Source organism: Crocodylus siamensis, chromosome 4 (genome assembly GCF_052110815.1).
Source record: "Crocodylus siamensis isolate JL-2025a chromosome 4, ASM5211081v1, whole genome shotgun sequence".
Classification (NCBI taxonomy): domain Eukaryota; kingdom Metazoa; phylum Chordata; order Crocodylia; family Crocodylidae; genus Crocodylus; species Crocodylus siamensis.
The window spans coordinates 201,703,442-201,724,167 of NC_143398.1; the positions used below are offsets into that span (position 1 = coordinate 201,703,442).

Sequence of the window (20,726 nt, forward strand, 5' to 3'; positions counted from 1 at the left end):
CATAATTCATAATTCACTCTGCTTTATAGTATAGAATAGAATAGTATAGTATAGAATAGTAGGTTAACAGGAAAAAAGTAGGATCAGCAGGAGTTTCATGGTAGGAACTTTTAGCCAACTGTTAAAAAGGTACATATAAAATTACTATATCACTTTGTTTAAAAAAAAAGTCCCATCTCATACATGCAGAGAATAAGCCACCTATGACTAGTTTAATATTAAAGAATTTGCATAGCCAACTCCCTGTGTTGAAACTTTAGCTATTACCATTCGCTGATAAGAAAATGTCTGAAACAGTCACTCCTGCATATATTAATAAGAACTTACTTTGCTTTCTGTATTATCTGCTCTACTGCCAAGAGAGAAAATGACATGCTAAATGGATACTGGTACTATTTCTAAAGACTGTAGTCAAATTTTATTCTGCCTAATTGCTTAGCAAAGCATTACCCCTTAATGCTTTTTTAATATGCAAGCATGCACACACACACACACACACACACACACACACACACACACACACACACACACACACACACACACACACACACACACAGAGTGTTCTTTGGAAGCCAACCAAGACAGACTCAAAAAGGAACCGTTATGAAAAGAAGATTTCTAGAAGTACTTGGTATAGTTCAAAATTAAATTATTACAAGTTTGTGGTTTTGACCTAAACCAGGAATAGGGGAACCGCCGGGCTGCCAGCGACTCCATTTCCCAGCCACCCTGCCCACATGGCTTGTGCCAGTCTCCATGGAGACCTCAGTTGCGCCGGCAGCATGCATAGCTGAGCAGCGCAGGGGCTGCTCCGGAGCCGCCAAGAATGTGGGCAGCTTGCTCCGGAGCCACGATCTGTAGCCTGCATGCCAGTAGCCAGTCAAATGTCACTGATAAAGCTTTGGGGGGTGGGAAGGGGAAGAAAAAAAAGAAAGTTTTACAGATATACCAAGAAAAGAAATCTCAAGTATTAGTTTTCTCTCATCCTAGCCCAGCAGTCAGCAACATTTTTGGGCAGAGTGCCAAAAACAGCTACAACCTTGACTTACAAGATCTTGGAGTGCCAGGGCAGACAACGGGGGAGCCACAAGGGACCCAATCCTTGTTGTGGCAGCACAGCCCAGCCCCTTCCGTCCGCCCTGGGGCACTGCCATGCTCTGGCACCCATGCCTAGGGTTGCCGACCCCTGTCCTAGTCACACATCTACACTGCTAGTCTCTCTCTCAAAAAAAGTCACAGAACCAAAGTAAATCACAGTAGCTATGAAAAGTCCGCTTTGTTTTTAAAATTTTCTGACTAGCAATCAGAAAGTTGCCTAATGCAAAACATGTCCAGTAAATCAATGTTCAAAGCTTCCTGATTATTAAGCTAATTTTTGTTACAGATTTCAATAAACCTTAGAAAATAATCCAGCATGTTGATGGAAGCCTATGCTTTGAGATCACAAGGGTGTAACATACAGATTCTTCTACACTGATATCATTTTCCTGTACAGAGGAAAATTGTTCCATAAAATTTCAATCAGATATCTGCCAAAGTCATATTTATAGTCATGGCTACTATCTGTTGTCAGGCCAAAAAGTATTAAAAATGTTTGTTTTTCTTCAATATATTATGGTTAATTTATCATCTAAGTGACATGTGTAGGATAACAATAGAATGGAAATACTAAAGCAAAATGCTACATTAGAAAAGGAAATTTTTGTTTTGTTTAGAAAAAACAGAAGCCACACCTGTGAGCTTCATGAATGGGAAGAAAATTCATGAGAACGAGGGGGGAAAAAAGAGCATTTCTGGAGTTAAAATAAACACTGAGATCAAGTGATGAAATGCTCAACAAATGTACTTACTTCTCTCCCTCAAGGAATGATTTAAGACATTGCACCAGACAGAAGGCTAAAACACTGGCATCTGTTTTTCTGAACTAAACACAAGACTTGTCCATCTATCAAAGCAGCAAGGTCCTTCTCTGCTACCAACAGGACTAACTGTTATAACATGGGTATTTTCTAGATGGCCACCTTAAAAAAAAATAAATCTTTGTCAGAGGGGATTGTTAGTGTCCAAATAATATTGAACATCTGATTGACATCTTTGCTAGCTCTATACATCCCTTTCTAACCAAACAAGGTACTGCCTTCTAGGTTAATAGAGAACACCCCAAAAGGCTACATGAATTAGGTGTGCAAAAAGACTGAACCACCCGTGATAAGCACACAGACGTGAGGGTATAAAGCAACCCTTTTCCAGAAAGTAGAAGCAAAGCTACTTCGGAGAAGAGCAACTTTATATATATGCAGATCATCACAAGGCATGACTTATTTTCTGATAGCTTAAAAATGGTATTTAAAAGATTGTTTTTTGGAAACAGACAGACAGACCCAGGATACACAGCAGGGGTTAACTGATTTCTAAAAACCAGGGTTTCACATGCAGAGTTTCTCAGCCTTTAGAAGCAGGCTTTCTAACGTAACAAGGCCAATGGATAGACACACAAACTGAGAAACTGGAAGAATGTACCATACTGTTCCATTAACACGAGACAAGGTGACACCAGCTAACGAGGCCTCAGAGCAGGGGGCCCTCAGGTCCCGGTTTTGGGAGAACAGACCAAATTAGGAGAAGGCCCAGAAAGAAAAAAAATCAGGATGTGCGCATGTGATGAACTACATGGACATATGGCAACTACACAGAGACCAATCAGTGATAGCTACAGATGCAGAGTCATTAGAAGTCATGAGGAAGGAAAAAGAATACAAAAGCAGACTTGAGAGTAACAAAGGGTCCCATTCCTCCTTCCCCACCCCATTCTCCGTCTCCTCAAGAGGGGTTCCAAGAAGGGGCCTGGGTTCAGGGTCCCTATCCTTAGGAGGGGTCCCCAAAACCACCATAGACAGAGGACACACCACCAGCTCATCTCATCCACCACACTGGAGGGGCGCTGTGGGCCTTGGCATCCCAGACTGCTGACATCTGACACCTAAGAAAGCCTCAGAGTGAAAACTGCATCCTGACCAGATGCCTCCTCACTCTGATAACAGCCCTAGGATTGGTTGTATATAGAATTGCTTGACTGCTTGTATTGTTTCTTTTCTGTTATCACTGTGTATCAATAAATTTGCCTATTATCAAATGGAAAGGTCATGGTCGATCTGAGGGTGTTCCCCCTGGAACAAGGCATCTGGATCCTAAATCCAGACCCAACTTCTTCTAATGGGGAAACATTCCCTCAACCTCTGCAGTCACTAAACCTAACATGTTAATGGTGTTCACACTAACTCCACAGGAACAGGGATGCTATTAAACCCAATTACAGCAGTAAGCATTTCAATTATAAGAACTACCTCTAATACAAACTGAATCTTAGCCGTTTGTATGGTGGAACTGGACGGATCATGTCAGAAAAATTACTTTAATGTGATGCCAATTACATGAAAGCAATTCCTTGCGACTTGGGGATATTAGCTTTGAGAATAAAGGAACCAGCAAGAAAAAAGAAGGGGCCTTTGGAAAATGCTCCTCTGCAAAAACAGCTTCCAAAATGATGAGATTAACTGGAAACAACCACAATGAAGGTCAAAGATAAGTTACCAGTACCGTGTCAAGTTCATATTATAAACAGATTTAAAATATGAGCACATGCACAGGCATTACAGGGTTGAAAACATTTTATATTCCTTTTGGTCTTTCACTAATTTCAACTTGAAAAATTACACTGCATCCTGGGATGCCATTAAAAGAGGGATTTAGATAGACAGACTCTCCTCAATAAAAGAAAAAGCTTAAATTTATTGAGAATTAATTCTTCAAAAACACACAAAACATCTCTAGTATAGAAAATATTGCTTTACCTGAACAGCAAGACAAGATGCATTATCAGAAAGCAAAATTTGCTCCTCTGCAGAAAGAAAATGAAAGAACATAATTAAAGGAAATAATGCTGGTTTAGCTGCGTATACTTAAATAATACTCGAGGTTTGGGGGGGGGGGTGTTGAGGGTTGTTTTTTTTGTTTTTTTTTTAATATACAAATTTTAAAAGTCAAATATTTTACCAAGGAACATACACCCCATTAACATTATACTGCTGGACTAGAAAACTTGTGGTATGAATTTAAAATATACCAGGAATTCTTCTGGAATTTCCTACTATATATTTTTTAATCGGTGCTGTGCAATTAAAAACCATTATTCCCCCACTTCAGACGCACACAAATGCGTGAATTTTATCCCAATTATTCCTTTCCCAATCAAAGTAAAATAGTATCTTCCCAACTCCTCCAGCTAAAAAGTAAAAGCATTCAGGAACCTATAAAACGGCTTGCAGTTAATATTGCACACTGTGTCTAGGTCTGTCACACAAAAGAAAGATGACAAGTTCGCTGCAATAAAAATTCCATGCTTAGAAGACTAGGGCTGCTACCTATTAGTCTTCATTACTTTGCAGTCTTCTGACAACTGTAGCAGGCTGCTGAGCCCCAAATGGGGGCCATAATGTGATCTGATGATATATGAAGAGCTGCTAAAGGGAGCCTGAACCATCCTAGCCTATACATTTTAACAGTTCCTTTTTACTGAGAGCCCACTTTACCACAAGACTTCAAAAATCTGCTGCCTCAGCTATTGGTGCAGTAAATCTGCCAACTGTGCCTGCAACCACATCATTTTACACTGCCTACAGCAGCCAATATAATGAGTCAATAATAAACCAAGGACCTTATAGGCCATGAATAGCTGGTTTATATTGGCAGATGGAAGCACAGCTAAAACCTCTGACCAGACAAACAACACAAAGGAATCTCTTAACAGTTTCCTTGCAGTTAATTAGGCTACTGCATATTTAATGTGTTTTTAAAAATCAAGTCATTGTTAATTGCAAAAACTAGAAATACCCACCCTTCATTTGCTGATACAATGCAGCATTTTCAGGCCAAGGTTCTGCAGCTGTTGAAAGAAAAGGAATTCATAATTAAGCAAGCCAACCAACAATGTGCCAGCAGATGTGAACTGAACATGAATGTTACCTAAAAGAGAAACTGGAAATGTAGATGTACAATTTAATCTACCTTAATAATAGCCCATTCTTCCCTGTCCTACTCAGAGGGAGTAAATAGGGAAAAGGGAAATACCTGAATCCCTCCTCTCTCCCCTCCCCCACCAAATGGAAGGCTGAAACTTCCCTCATACAAAAGGTAAGTCAAAGTGGTCTTGAAAATACAAAACTGAAGCAGTAATCCCCCCTTCCTCCAACATAGGAGAGTTCATGTATATACTCCCGTCACAAACACACTAGCAGCTAGTTATTCTGCCCATTCAGAAGAACAGTGATATAAAAGCTAAAAGACAAAAATATTTTCTTAAGAACAGAATAGATGTACAGAAGTACTGGCACAGAAGGCACCCTCAAAACACAGCTAAAAGAATTTGTTTTGGGTCAAAAACCTTTGCCTTTTAAATGATGGATTTTGATTCAGTGTCATATAACAAGTCAGTAAGTGCTTAGGACCTTTAGGAGGCACACACCCCAAAAACTGGATGCCAATGCAAGTGCCTTGTACATATATTTTGGAGTCCTGGAGAATAGTCTTTACTTTTTTTTTTTTTTTTAAAGAATGTGTCAAGGGAGGGAAAAGGGGAACACAGGACAGAACATTTCATCTGAGGACCTGTGCTTCATCAATCAATTATGCACCATGTAAACGTATGAGATGAAACAAATTATATATCAGTACCAATGTACTAGAGCTGGTTTTGCTTCTTAACACTATGACAACAGAATGACCAATTTCTTTGTTAAACACATTTCAGGTATTGATTTTTTATTACCAATTCAAGTTTTACTTGTTCACAAAGCTGGCTAGCTGTGAACATTAACATTCTATTCCCCAAACTAAGATTTTAAATCAATCAGGTCTATAAATGACTACACGTACAGCAAAGTAGAAGCCTGCCACCAACTACGAAAAGGTCATTCTTTGTGTCACTTTGGCTGCAGAACTCAGAACTCTAAGGAAAACACTGCATGATTCTATAATTAACATTCTTTTCTCCTACTCCTGAAGTATTAACTTAAGATTTTATGGAAGTAGGACAGGACTGTAAAGCTTGTAATATGGTATACACAGTTTTACAAAGGTCACCACTACCCTTAACATGCACACACAAAGGCTACTGGAGCTATACCAATATGGGCATGAGAAAGCAACTAATCACATCCAAGTGTCATGAAGAAATGTTTTGTTTTATTATAGCATTTACTGTTTTTACACCCATCCATTAAAGTTTGTGCCCTGGAGTAAAAATTCTTGTGATAGATTACTTTTAGCTATTAAGTTTGTGGCATCAGGTACACTACACTGTCTTTGTTTTATTTAATAAGATTAGTGTAAGTCTATCTAAATTACATGGCAAGAGTTGATGGAAATGAGAAAATTAAGTACACTACTACCATATGCAGTAAACCAAGTACTGCTTGCATTGCTATAAAAGAGTTAGAAGGGTGTTAGTAACCTCTGAAAACTGGCAATACCTCAACTATCTAACTATCATAAGAAATACTGTCAAAATATTGACAGAGCTCGCCTCTGAATTCCCACCTCAGGTCACCCCAGCTGTACGTAGGAACCTGATTAGTCAGGGTGGGAAGGCAAAGACATGATGCTCCCTTGCATGCCACTGGCATACCATAGCCATATTAGCCCACAGGACCACATTTTTTCTCACTAAGAGGGTAGTAAAGCACTGACACAAGTTACCCATAGAGGATGTAGAATCTCCATCCTTGGAGGCTTGTAAGACCACGCTAGACAAAGCCTTGGCTATAACGATGTTGAGGATGGTCCGGCTTTGAGCAGGGAGTTGGACTATATGAATTTCTGAAGTCTCTTCCATCCCTAACTTTCTACTACTTTTACCTTTTCCAACTGCCAAAATAAGGGGCATCCTGAATCACATTTGTGCCAGCAGAATGCTGTATGGTATGCTGTATGGCAGCAGTGTAATGATCATCTGAGTTTGTGATTTGGGCCCATTTCTAAATCCCCAAACTTTACCTGAACATCTGTAGCTTGGAATCATCAGATTCAAGCTGAAATAGAAATAGCCCGTCAAGTCTGGAGGTAGCTGAAATACTGTATTTTATAGCATACAATACACCCCAAGATATGATATATACCACCTTGTAAAGACAGAATGAAGAGCAGGGGAGAATTTCAAGAGTTATGGCTGCACAGAGAAGGGACAGAGCCTAACCTTCAGCTAACTCACCTTTCTTTTTTCCACTTAACTAAAGCTGACACTTTAGCTGCTAGAGCTAAAAACCTTCCAGGTCTGGGAAACAGAAGGAGACAAATCAGGAGCAGCTAGCAAAGAGCAAAATTGGCTCTAGAAGGGCTTGATTAGTGAACATCAAGCCAATTACAAAAGAGATACTATCATTTACACCTATGGAGCAAAGAATAATGAGTAGTAAAGCATTGGAACAGGCTACCCAGAGAGGTTGTGGAATCTCCTTCTTGGGAGGTTTTTAAGACCCATCTAAACAAAGCCTCAGCCAGGATGAGATAGTTGAGGATGATCCTGCTTTGAGCAGGGGGTTGGACTAGATAACCTCTGGAGGTCCCTTCCAATTCTAATTTTCTATGATTAAGACAACTGACTCCCTCAGCTACCTAAATAGTAACACCAGAGCTGCTGTACTGCAGAGTAAGAATCCAAGCAGAGTGATTCTATTCCAAGCAGAAAGTCATCTTCCCTGCTTAATACATGCACCACAGTTTTGGGGAGAAGAAAGGTAAGTGATTGATGCAAGAAAATAGTGTTGAAAGAATAAAATTAAGTTAGTGGTTTCTATCATTTGTGGTTGAAGTTAAGTATTGCAGTGTATTCAGACATTAACTTCATGCTAAGGTCCAACTGAGTTTACACCCTGTACAGTTCTGCATCCAAATACCAGCATCTTTGCACATCTAAGGGAGACTTAATAACACTCCATCACTGAAGGTATAGGTTTGCCCACAGCATATGGCAACTGGTGAAGGTAACATTTTTCTATCACCTATCTTATGCAATGACTGATGGTGCTGTTCAGAAGTCTAAATTATAGTCTTCGGTATAATGTTGTAAATATAAAGGGTTGTCATCTTAAGACCAGATACCAGACACTAAACTTTACTGTATGTACAGACAACCCCGCTTAACGTTGTTTCGTTTAACGCTATTTCGCTATGACACTCATTTTAAATAGATACCTGATTTCATTTAGTGCTCAGCAAGCTTCATTATAATGTTCACAGTCGCCATCTTGGGTCATTAAAAACACTTGCGGTCACCATCTTGGATCGTCAAATACTTTTGGTTTTGCTTAACACTCAGTTTTTCAGGAACCAATTGAGAGCGCTAAGCAGGGGTTGCCTATATAGTCCTTAAACTATTAGCAATGTAAAAAAACACAGTGCAACTTGTCAGAGGAAAGTGCAACAATTGTCTTAGGCTACCTTACTACTCACTGGCCATGCAACAATACATCTCCAATGTTAGATTAGACACAGCAAGGGCTATCCAACTGGGTTGCATGCAGGGGTTAACATGCACAAGTTAACGTGCAGCCCTTAAGCTCCCATCTAACTGGTGCTGTCCCCACCACTCAGTCACCTAAGCTGCCAGAAGTAACAAGGCTCTTATTCCCTTCTCCAGTGTCTGCTTCCTGCCTCCACACCTTGGGGTGGGGCAGGGTGGAGACAGGCAGCAGGAGGGTGCTGTATATGCAGCAGGGGGGAAATCCAGGCTACCTAAGTCACAAAAAGAACCAAGTACTGAGAGTAAGTCTAGGCAGCCCAAGTGGCAGGGGAGACCCTAGGGGTCCAGAAGTTAGACAGCACCAAGATACAGCATAGACAGGAAGTTTGCCATATACCTCAAATTCTGATCTACAGTAACTACCCCCAAAAGAGACAATAATACCATAATTCAGTACCCAAATCTCAGCACCCACTACAGAAAGGATATAGACAAATTGGAGAGAGTCAAGTGAAGAACAACGAAAATGGTTAGAGGGCTGGGGCACATGACTTCTGAGGAGGCTGAGGGAACAGGGCTTATTTAGTCTGAAGAAGAGAGAACTGAGGGAGTATTTAACAGCTGCCTTCAACTACCGGAAAGGGGGTTCAAAAGAGGATGGAGCTGGACTGTTCCCAGTGGTGGCAGATGACAGAACCAGGAGCAATGGTCTCAAGTTGCAGCAAGGGAAGTTTAAGTTAGATATTAGGACAGAGGTGGGCAATTATTCCGGCTGGAGGGCTGCTTAATGCATTCTCTGCAATCTGTCAGGGCCGCATGTAACTCCACCCCTTGACAGTCACCCCGTCCCCTGGTTGTGATCTTGGGACCAGAAGTCCCACCCCTTAACCCTGACCTTTTCTACCAGAAGTCCCTCCACTTGCCCCCACAAATATTCCTTTAGGGAAAGGCATTTGCCATCTTGCAACCAGAAAAAAAAACAACAAATTATATACTGAAAATCAAACATCAACAATAATATATTTTAATTTCATTAAAAAAAATATTTTTGTTCCGACTTGTTTTTGTGGCGTATACACAGGTGATTGCATAATAGCTCAAAATGAAATCTTACTCTTGTATACTGTAGGGGAATGTGGAGGGGTGTGGGGTATGGATGTGGGGATGATGGGATGTGGATTTGTGGGGATGTGTATGGGTGGGTGGGTATGGGGTTTCTGGGGTGTATGGCTGGGGGGAGGGTGTGGTAGAGTGGGGCTCCCCCCAGAGGCACGTGGGGGGGGTATAGGGGGTGCATGTGGAGGTGGGGATGGGTAGGTACAGTGTTTGTGGGGTGCATGATTGTGGGCAGGGAGGGGGTGGTTGTGGGGTTTGCAGGGGAGAGTTTGTGGGATCTGCATGGGAGGTATGGTGGTGTATGCATAGGACCTCCACGCGTACCCCCCAAATCAGTCAGCATTCACCCCCATCCTGCAACATCCTGGAGCCCATGCACCCTCCCACCACCACCAATTCACAACCCCAGCGCACCCTCCATCTGCTTCGGACTCACCCTCCCCAGAGCAGATCACTCAGAACCCGTGCACAGCCCCAATCCAGCCCACCCCCATACCACCCAGCAGAGGCACATCCTGCCACTCCCTGGGCATGCAGTCAGCTGGGGTAGCTCCACAGCTGGAGTGCCTTTCTAGGCAGCCCAGGTGGTGGCAGCTCCTTCCAGCTGTTGCTGCCACTGGCTCCAGCCCTGTGGTACTGGCAGGGACCCATGCTGTACAGCCCCAACTTCGCATGCCCCATTTCTGCTCCAGGCTCACCCATCCAGGCTCAGCAGCAGCAGTACAAGACGAAAGCTGCTGCTCATCACAGGGGGAAAACCTCCTCCTATTCCTCCCCCTCCCGCTGCCAGCAGTTCCCTGCTACAGCTGCCAGAACCCGTGCAGGCCTGCCCCAAGACTGCTCTGCATGGCTACCGGTACCCCGTGGGACAGCGTGGAGGAAGCAGTGAAGGCAGCAGAGATGCAGGGCAGTCCCATGTGGTGTGGGCTCCAGGCAGCTGCAGCAGGAATGGCCAGGTGGCAGCATGGAGCAGGGGCCACTTTCCCCCCCCCATGCTGAGCAGCAGCTTCCGTCTTGTACTGCTGCTGCTGAGCCTGGGCAGATGAGCCCAAAGTGGGCACGGGGTCAGAGCTGTACAGCACAGGTCCCTCCAGGCCTGCAGGACTGAGGCTAGCAGTGGTGGCAACTGGAAGGAGCCTCCTGCTACCTGGGCTGCGTAGAAAGGCAACTAGCTGCAGAGCTGCCCCACCCCTACTGCGTGCCCAGGGGGAGGCAGAACTTGCCACAGCTGGATTATGCCTGGGCCAGGGGCCTGAGGGACACTCTGCAGGCTAGACAAAGACCTGCCATATTTTGTCTACCCCTGTATTAGGAAGAACTTTCTCACTAGGAGGGTAGTAAAGCACTGGAACAGGTTACCCAGAGAGGTTGTGGACTCTCCAGCCTTGAAGTTTGTTAAGACTCAGCTATACAAAAACTTGGCTGAGATTATATAGTTGGGGATGGCCCTGCTTTAAGCAGAGGGTTGGACTAGATGACCTCCTTAAGTCCCTTCCAACCCTAATTTTCTATGAATCTATGAACACAGGTCATAGTTGCGAAATGTGATGGTGCTTGGATAATGGGGACTTTTGTCCATAAGAATTACATCAAGGTTGTCATTTGTTTCACACAGGCTACTTAAGTAGTAACAAGCTTTGCTTGCTAATTTCTTATTCCTGGATTTCAAAAACCTAGCTGCTTTGAAATAAACTCCATACAGGCAACCCCTGTTTAATGCCATTTCACTTAGAGCTGTTTCATTATAACGCTTATTTTAAATTGATACCCGATTCCACCTACTGTTCAGCACATTTCATTATAATGCTTGCAGTCACTATCTTGGGTCATTAAAAACACTTGCAGTCGCCATCATGGGTCATTTGAACACTCATTTCACTTAGCACTCTTAATTAGTTCCTAAAAAACAAGCGTCAAGTGGAGGTTACCTGTAATCTATTACTCACATACCCTAAAACACATCTTGTAATATCTACCTTAGAACCTTGCACATTGGACCACATGCTGCAAGAGTTACTGAGGTAACAACACAAGGAGTACCTTTTCAAAGGCCAATACACTTATTGAACTAAATTAGAATCATGAAATTAAACATTTATACTTCAATTCCCCTTTATCACGATTATTATTCACCCTGTACCTTGTAAGCACCCTATCAGCAATCGTTAAATATTCTGATTTGGGAGGCAGGTTTAGATTGACGCTATGACACTGCAAACATCCTGTGGTACTTGCAAGCACCCAAGTACAGAAGGATAGAAGCATTACTGCCATCTTTACCAAAATCCAAGGCTACTTCGCATTTAAAAAGACAACCCTCCAACGATTAGATTACATATATAGGTCAGATGCCAGATAGCACAGCTTTTACAAGCCGGCATGCTCTACTAACTGGCATGCTGGCTTGTAAGATAAAGTGAAACTGCAAGTGCCCACCATGGCACTTTCAGTTTTTCTGAGCCCCCACAGCCAGGAGCAAAGCAGCCTGCACTGCTGAGACCCCACAACCTGGGGGCATAACAAGCTGCGTGGGGCTGTGTGGGACCCGCCTCCCTGTCCCATGGGGCCTGTAGGATGGGCGGTGATGCAGCGGGAGGGACAGCAATGCCACAGGAGGGGCGGAGGGACGCCCCAGACGCAGCAGGAGAAGCAGAAGCCAGGGCTGCTCAATTAACCAGCATATTTTGTTATCCGGCATCCCCCATTCCCAGGGTATGCCGGATAACAGAGCTTTTACCATATATGGAAAATGTCTATTTGTTATAGATTTCCAGGTATCGAATCTAATTATCAGAAGGTAATTACAGCAGGGAAAGCAGCAGCAGCAAGGGGGCAGGTCAAGTGCCTGTTAGGGTGCCAGGTATCCTCCATATCCTCTGCCCCTCCTTCCCCACACTTTTCCCTTGAAGCCTGCCCACCCACCTCCTGGCACCTGCCCTCTGCTGCTCCACACTGCCTCTGCCCTTCTCCCCACACACTCATACCGTCAAGTGCCGCCCCTGCTCCAGTCCCTCCTTAGCCACGGAGCACACAAAGACACGGCCACTGCTTGGCCAAGCAGAAGCCTCCTGGGACTGAAGCTGCACCACTGCTGATTGGCCAAGCAGTGGACAGTGTTTTTATGCACTCTGTGCCCAAGGAGGGAATCCAACCAAAGCTGGAGCTGCACCTGATAATACTAAAGGAGTAAAGAGACAGAAGGATCAGGGGGAGGGCAGGTGGTTGTTGTGAGCAGGACTCCGACCCCGACCCAGGCTCAGAGTCGGATACTCAAATCCAAGACAAGGGGCTCCCCCACCATGTTAAATTGGGGGGGGGGACACAAAAAAACCCATCCTGGATTTACATTAATACTACACTTAAAATAACATTTAGAATACCAGCGCTATCTTCATTTAATCACAAACCACAATTCACATCTCAGGAAGGCTAATTCCCCCATGTTATAAGATCTAAAGAGAAATAAAAAAAAAAAAAGCAGCAACAATAGAGAAATGTCAAGTGTTTCCAGAATAAAAGAAACTTTTTTGTTCTTTTTTTAAATGTACAGCATGACTCTTGGCTTATGAATGTAGGTGAAGACATAATTTGTAGAATAATAGGCACTAATATTACACGCTGCTTCAGTTCTGTCATATTTCCAATCCATCAAGTTGATTAATGCGATAATAACTCTACACAAAACTTATCATTTGTGCACTAATGAAGTCAAATCCAGTTTACCCTTCAGCAACAAGATTCTTCTGGTCTGTAAATGTTAATTCCTCAGCTAACCAAGACCATTACAACACTGGCAAGAGCAAAAGAAAAGAAACCAACATGACATACACCCACCTTTTAAAGTCTTCAGATCAAAGTGACCCATACAGTGTGCCAATAACATCATATCTTAATAAAACAGACAGCTTCCATCATCACTAGCTTACATTATGAAGTAACTGAGTTGACCTTATAAAGAACAAGTTATTACTGAACTTCAGGAATACTGATACAAGAGCAAGGGGAAACTGACAATTCAGAGGGAGTATTGCAGTGATCAGAGAAGCTAAACAGCAGGCCATTTGAGAGCTGCTTTGGCTCTAATTAATAAATACTGATTACTGAAAATTGTAATAAGCTTAGTATGCATGTTAAAAAACAACAAAACACAGTATCAGTGTCTTATTCATCAATACTGAGTTTCAACTCAACCTTTGCAGAGTCCACATGTACTAAGTTAAAACCTTTTAGAACAGTGGGCCCATCTACAGGAGACACTAACTGTGCAGTTGCCTAATAACACTGCACAGTAGTGCATCACAGCAAACAGTGCTAATACACTACTGTGCAGTATTATTAGGCTACTGCGCAGCAGTGTCACGAAAAGCTGTTTGCTGCCACTACTGCACAGTAACTCTGGTTACTGTGGATTTATTTAGTACTTGATTAAAACGAGTGTCTTCAAACCACTAGGTTATTATTATATGAGATGGACACTGTTATTTCTTCCTTCTCCAGTTAAGTTTTAAAGGTATGATCCAGATGTCCATACCAAGAAGAATGATGTACATGCCTAAATTATGAGGGGGTTTCAAGCAGTGAAACCAAATTTCACATAGATACCCAACCCCATCACTGGAATGGAATTTCAGGCATGCCCTGCTCTTCAGCATTTCCTACTGGTTGACTTGAGGATTGTGATCCTCCACATCTTACTCTGAAATAGTTTTTTCCACTGTGATTGGCACCAGTCTTGTAGTCAGCCTGACAGTTATGCTTACAGCAGCCCAAAACACTATACCAACAGCTGTGATTCCCCAGACTTCAGGTGGGGAGGGGAGGGGGAAAGGGAGGGAGGAAAGGAAAATACACAGATTCTCTTTTTTAAACACAACAAATCAAATAGGAGGCAAACTACCAATTTTATTTTTTTAAATGAAAACAGTGAAAATTTACAATTCAGTGGTGCTAGCATGTATCAATATAGGAAAATACTGGTAATTAATACACTTTAAAACCTGCAGTACATAAAGTACATGAATAAACTTGACTAATGCAGTGAGTTTGGAACCAAAGTAGTTAAAAGAAATCACATCCATTAGTAGTGATCAATAAAAAAAAGTGCAACTAAGTTATGAATTAGCTGCCTGAACAGCAGCCAGTTCTACCTACCTACATGGAAGCAGAGATCAATTTCAGTAAGGTACTCTGATCAATTTTATATTGGTCTAATACTGTAGACTAACAATGGTCAAGAACCAAGTTCTAGTGTCAGTAACTCCCTGGGATTTGCCAAAAATACACATCAGTTATTTAAAAAAAAAAAAAAAAAAAAAAAGGATTGATGGATATTTGCAGGACCATGATTCAAGTTCAAGTATGTGCATTAAATCAGATGGAAAACTTGCATTATTCAGTTAAATCTATCCTTGGAATACTTCCTGCAAGAAACAAAAATTACAAGTCACATAGCTTGTGAACATTCCTGGTATACAGGTCAGGGGAAAGGGAGAGAGCCAAGGGCCTGCCATGCACCACTCATCTGGCCCTGTGGCTATTGATCTGGGTCAAATGAGTTTTACACCCCTGGCCTAAACATTTGTGGCTTTTGGTTCCCATTTCTGAATCAACTGCCTAGAGCATGTACACATACATGCTTACACATTTACACACTTTGATCTTACAAGGTGCTGAAGACTCCTAAGGGGAGATTATCACTTTTACTTATAAAAAAAAAAAAAAAAAAAGAGGATGATCAGGATTACAGAGGAGTAGTCAACAAGAGATAGAAAAGTAAGAAATCTCAGAGGGCTTTTAGATTAAATCCTGAAAAGGTATTCAGTATTCCCTGTTCCTAGAGAAAGTGTGCAAGTTTCTCATTCTAGTTTTTTTTTTTTATAACTATTCTAAAAAGATATCTTTTTAATTACGTAGCCTTCAATTGCACTTAAGACTTACATCCTACAACTCACTTGGACTCCAATTCAGCAACTAATAAAAACGAGGCATTTTAACCATGAGAATTGTTCTTCTCGAATTAATAGGTAGCCAAGTCATCTACATTTCTAGTACTTTAAATCAGAGACTTGACAGCCTATGGCCTGTATCTGGCAAAAAGCTGCACCACACTGCCAATCTCCTCCTCCATGCTCCTCTCCACTGCAGAACCTGTTGTTCTATCACATCTGCATTTATTCTCACTACAGAGGAGCTGGAAAAAAAAAAATCAGCAGCAAGGGTAAGTGCAAGCTGCTCTTGAGGCCAGAGACTTACGGATGGTTCACAAAGGGCAGCCTGAACCAGCAAAAGGTTGCCAGCCCCTACTTCAAACAAGTTATTTTTTTTCAACTTCCTGCACACTCTCCAACTATCAATTACCTTGCCACTAACAGGCTGCCCAGACACAAATGCATCAGGGCTTGTGACAATTCTCTTTGAACCCCAGAAGTCATGCCAGGGACAAGTCTGTTAGGCAATGCTAATTTGTCAAACTTTATCAATACCCATCATTCCTGCACCTATGTCACTATTTCTATCTTCTAGATTTCACCCTTCAAATTCATTATCTACGTTATGTTTTTGCTCAGCTGAGACTTACATTTTTTCAATTTTCTTCTACATTCTTAGTTTCTTTTTCTGTCAATGCTTCTAACTTTTGATTCACTTTCCATCATTAGCCTCACTTTTATATGTGGTTTCTTTCAGTATGTAGGATAATTAAATGTACACATTAACATGCTGCTCACATTTGCTTCATAATAATTAATGAAGACCTTAAATAAGAATGAATTTTAAAAAACTGGGCAACTGCGATCATCGCCTGCTGGAATTCACCATCCAGCACAAGGCAGCAAAGGCCTGCAGCAAGGCAGCAGCCCTAGATTTCAGGAGGGCGGACTTCAATGAGCTAGGGAGAATAGTCGGGGAAGCACTCCTGGTGTTCGGGCCAGCTGCCAGATGACTGGAAGATAGCTAATGTGGTCCCCATCTTCAAAAAAGGGAAGAGGGAGGACTCGGGCAACTATAGGCCTGTCAGTCTTACCTCTATCCTTGGGAAATTCTTTGAGATCTTCAAGGAGCACATCTGTGATGGGCTGGCTTCAGGGATGATGCTCAAGGGCAACCAGCATGGTTTCATTAGGGGCAGGTCTTGTCAGACCAAACTGATTGCCTTTTATGATCAGGTCACAAAGGCATTGGATGCAGGCGTTGCCGTGGATGTAAGTCTTTCTAGACTTCAGTAAGGCCTTTGACACCACCTCCCATCCCATCCTCATTAAAAAACTAGGTGACTGTGGCATGGATGCCTACACAGTCAGATGGATTGCAGATTGGCTGAAGGGTCATACTCAGAGGGTGGCAGTGGATGGGTCATATTTGACCTGGGGGGAAGTGGGCAGCGGAGTCCCCCAGGGCTAGGTCCTGGGGCCTGCGCTGTTCAATTTCTTCATCAGCGATTTGGACGACAGGGTGAAATGCAACCTGTTTAAATTCGCTGATGATACCAAAATTTGGGGTGAGGTGAGCATGCTAGTAGGGAGGGAAAGACTGCAACAAGACCTGGATAGGTTACAGGAGTGGGCTGACATAAACAAGATGCATTTCAATACTGACAAGTGCAGGGTACTGTACTTAGGCAGTAGAAACCAGAGCACACTTACAGAATGGGAAACTCCCTTCTTGAGAGCACGGAGGCAGAAAGGGATCTTGGAGTCATTACTGACTCCAAGATGAACATGGGCCGACAATGCGAGGTCACAGTTGGCAGGGCTAACCGCACCTTGTCGTGCATCCACAGGTGCATCTCAAGTAGAGTCAGGGAGGTGGTCTTCCCCCTCTATGCGACGCTGGTCAGGCCGCAGCTGGAGTACTGTGTCCAGTTCTGTGCGCCCCATCTCAGGAGGGATGTGGACAACATTAAAAGGGTCCAGAGGAGGGCCACACACATGATCTGGGGACTCCAGGGCAGACCCTACAGTGAAAGACTGCAGGACCTAAACCTGTTCAGCCTTCGCAAGAGAAGGCTGAGGGGGGACCTGGTGACTGTCTATAAACTCACTAGGGGGGACCAGAAGGGTTTAGGGGAGACACTGTTTCCCCTAGTGCCCCCTGGCATGACAAGGAACAATGGACACAAATTATTAGAGAGTAGATTTAGATTAGACATCCGCAAGAACTACTTCACAGTTAGGGCGACTAGGAGTTGGAACCAACTTCCTAGGGAAGAGGTGCTGGCTCCTACCCTGGGGGTCTTTAAGAAGAGGCTTGATGACTACCTGGCTGGACTCATTTGAGTCCAGTCTTTTTCTCCCACCCAGGCGGGGGGTCAGGCTTGAAGATCTACAAGGTCCCTTCCAACCCTACTTCTGTGATTCTACGATTCACTGAGGTCCCAGAGAGAAGGGGAGCCAGGTGTCCAAGAAGAGTGGTCGCTCCTTAAGGAGATGATCCTCCCAGCCCAAAGGGAGGTAATCCCAACATGGATCAAAGGGAGCAGGAGGGCGCAAAAGCCCCCATGGCTCACCAAAAGCATCCGGGAATGTCTCCTAGGTAAAAGGGAGGCATACACCCAATGGAAGGGAGGGCCATCACCAGGGAGGACTATACTGCAGTTGCTCAGGGATGCAGGGGGACAGTCAGGAAGGCCAAGGCGGAGATGGAACTGGGACTAGCTTCCCAGATCAAGGACAACAAAAAGTCCTTTTTTAAATACATAGGGGGAAAAAAGAAGGTACCAGGTCAACGTGCAGCCCCTGCAAAACACACTGGGAAATTAGACGACAAAGCTAACCTATTTAATGACTTCTTTGCCTCCATCTTCCTGAGCAGGGACCAAATCAGCCCCTCCACTGGGCCCCCCTCAGGCCCCAGGGGAGGCACACCCAGGCCAAGGGTCAGTGAGGATCTAGACAGGGAATTTCTGGAGGGACTGGATGTATTTAAATCAGCTGGTGCAGACAATCTCCACCCCAGAGTGCTGAGGAAATTAGCTGAGGTCATTGTGGGACCCCTTGCACAGCTTTATGAGCACTCGTGGTGCTCTGGTGTGGTGCCAGAGGACTGGAAGAGGGCCAATGTGGTCCCCATCTTCAAAAAAGGGAGGAAGGAGGACCCAGAAAACTATAGGCTTACCTCAAACCTGGGTAAGCTTTTTGAGAGAATTATTCTGACACATGTCCATGAGGGGCCAGCAGGGGAGATTATGCTTAGGGGCAACCAACATGGGTTCATTAGAGGCAGGTCCTGTCAGACCAACCTGGTGGCCTTCTATGACCAGGTCACAAAAACCTTGGAAGCAGGGGTAGCAGTGGACATAGTCTTTCTGGACTTTCGGAAGGCCTTCAACACTGTCTCGTACCCCGTTCTCATTAAAAAACTGGGGAACTGTGGTGTTGACACCTACAAGGTCAAACGGGTCACCAATTGGCTGGAGGGCCACACCCAGACAGTGGTGGTGGATGGGTCATTTTTGACCTCGAGGGATGTGGGCAGTGGGGTTCCCCAGGGCTCAGGCCTCGGGCCTGCACTGTTCAACATCTTCATCAGTGACTTGAACAAGGGGGTAGAAAGCACCCTGTTCAAATCTGCTGATGACACTAAAATGTGGGGGGATGTGGACACACTAGAAGGAAGGAATAGGCTACAACTAGACCTAGACAGGTTACAGGGGTGGGCAGATGAGAATAGGATGGGATTCAACACTGACAAATGCAAGGTGAAGCACCTGGGGAGGAAGAACCAGCACCATACCAACAGGCTGGGGAACTCTCTTCTCGTCAGTCCAGAGGCAGAAAAGGATTTGGAGTCACCATTTATGCCAAGAGGAACATGGGCCGGCAGTGTGGGGACGCAGTCAGGAAGGCCAACCACACCTTGTCATGCATCCACAGATGCATTTCAAGCAGGTCCAAGGAGGTGATCCTCCCCCTCTATGCAACACTGGTCAGGCCGCAGCTGGAGAACTGCGTCCAGTTCTGGGTGCCGCACTTCAAGAGGGATGTGGACAACATGGAGAGGGTCCAGAGGAGGGCCACGCACATGATCAGGGGGCAGCAGGGCAGGCCCTACGAGGAGAGGCTACAGGACCTGAACCTGTTCAGCCTCCACAACAGAAGGCTGGGGGGGGGGGGATCTAGTGGCCTGTTACAAGCTAGCCAGAGGGGACCAGCAGGCACTGGGGGAGTCCCTGTTCCCCCGAGCACCACCAGGAGTGACTAGAAATAACAGTCACAAGCTGGCAGAGTGTAAATTCAGATTAGACATCAGGAGGTGCTACTTCACCATCAGGGCGGCTAGGATCTGGAACCGATTTCCAAGCGAAGTGGTGCTGGCCTCCTACCCTGGGGGTCTTTAAGGCAAGGTTAGACAATCACCTTGCTGGGGTCATTTGACCCCAGTACTCTTTCCTGCCATGGCCGGTGGTCAGACTTGATGATCTGCTCAGGTCCCTTCCGACCCTACCAACTATGAAACTCTGAGGAACCCTAATGGATACCTCCCTTCTTCCGACTCCGTCAACCACAACATGTACCCTACACTTCGACCCAGCCTACTGCAGTTTCTCCTTCATTACGCATTTTGGGCACGTCCTGATGAGCAGGAACACTTGTTTGCCCAAGGACAGCCATGACATGTGCACTCTGATGCACAGCAAGTTACTCTAGGTGGGGCAAGGGAGGCTGAGGCCAGTAACTGTGTCTGGGGTCCTGAGGGCCTCTGGGAGCTGCAGCCATGGCAGGAAGCCTGGCCAGCAGAGCACGGCTCCAGCCAGCCAGGCTCTGTTTTGGGTGACACACACTGCCACTATGTTCTATGCCCCATTTTTCTTCGGCAGGGTATTTTGGTTTTTGTTTTTTTACCCTGGGACTTCCTGGGGTCAACCCTCTACCCCCATGCTGCAAAGCAGCAGCACAGGGAATGCCTGCATGTGCAGCATCTGTACTGCAGAAGGGTCTGCAGGGCCACATACCACACATCCGCGCTTGTCTGGATGCACCCTCAGAGAGCAAATCTAAGAGTGTGCCAGCAAAGTCATGGAATGCAACACCTGTTCTGCGCCCACATCACTACAGCTTGGAATGGCAACCACAAAGTTCCCTCGCTTGGGTTTTGCAAA

At 44.4% G+C, this 20,726-nt stretch overlaps 1 protein-coding gene across 3 annotated transcripts in view; it reads right to left on the minus strand.

Moving 5' to 3' along the window:
• MTX2 (metaxin 2) overlaps positions 1 to 20,726 on the minus strand; it is a 59,395-nt gene that overhangs the window by 33,395 nt on the left and 5,274 nt on the right. For 2 of the 3 annotated variants that reach the window (XM_090045391.1, XM_090045389.1), the window contains exons 2-3: positions 4,895 to 4,942; positions 3,852 to 3,898 (exon numbers count right to left, since the gene is read on the minus strand). The exons of the other annotated variant lie outside the window; for it this stretch is intronic. In XM_090045391.1, the coding sequence (XP_089901517.1) occupies positions 3,852 to 3,898; positions 4,895 to 4,942 (95 nt within the window). The remainder of the gene's footprint in view (positions 1 to 3,851; positions 3,899 to 4,894; positions 4,943 to 20,726) is intronic. 3 annotated transcript variants of the gene reach the window in all.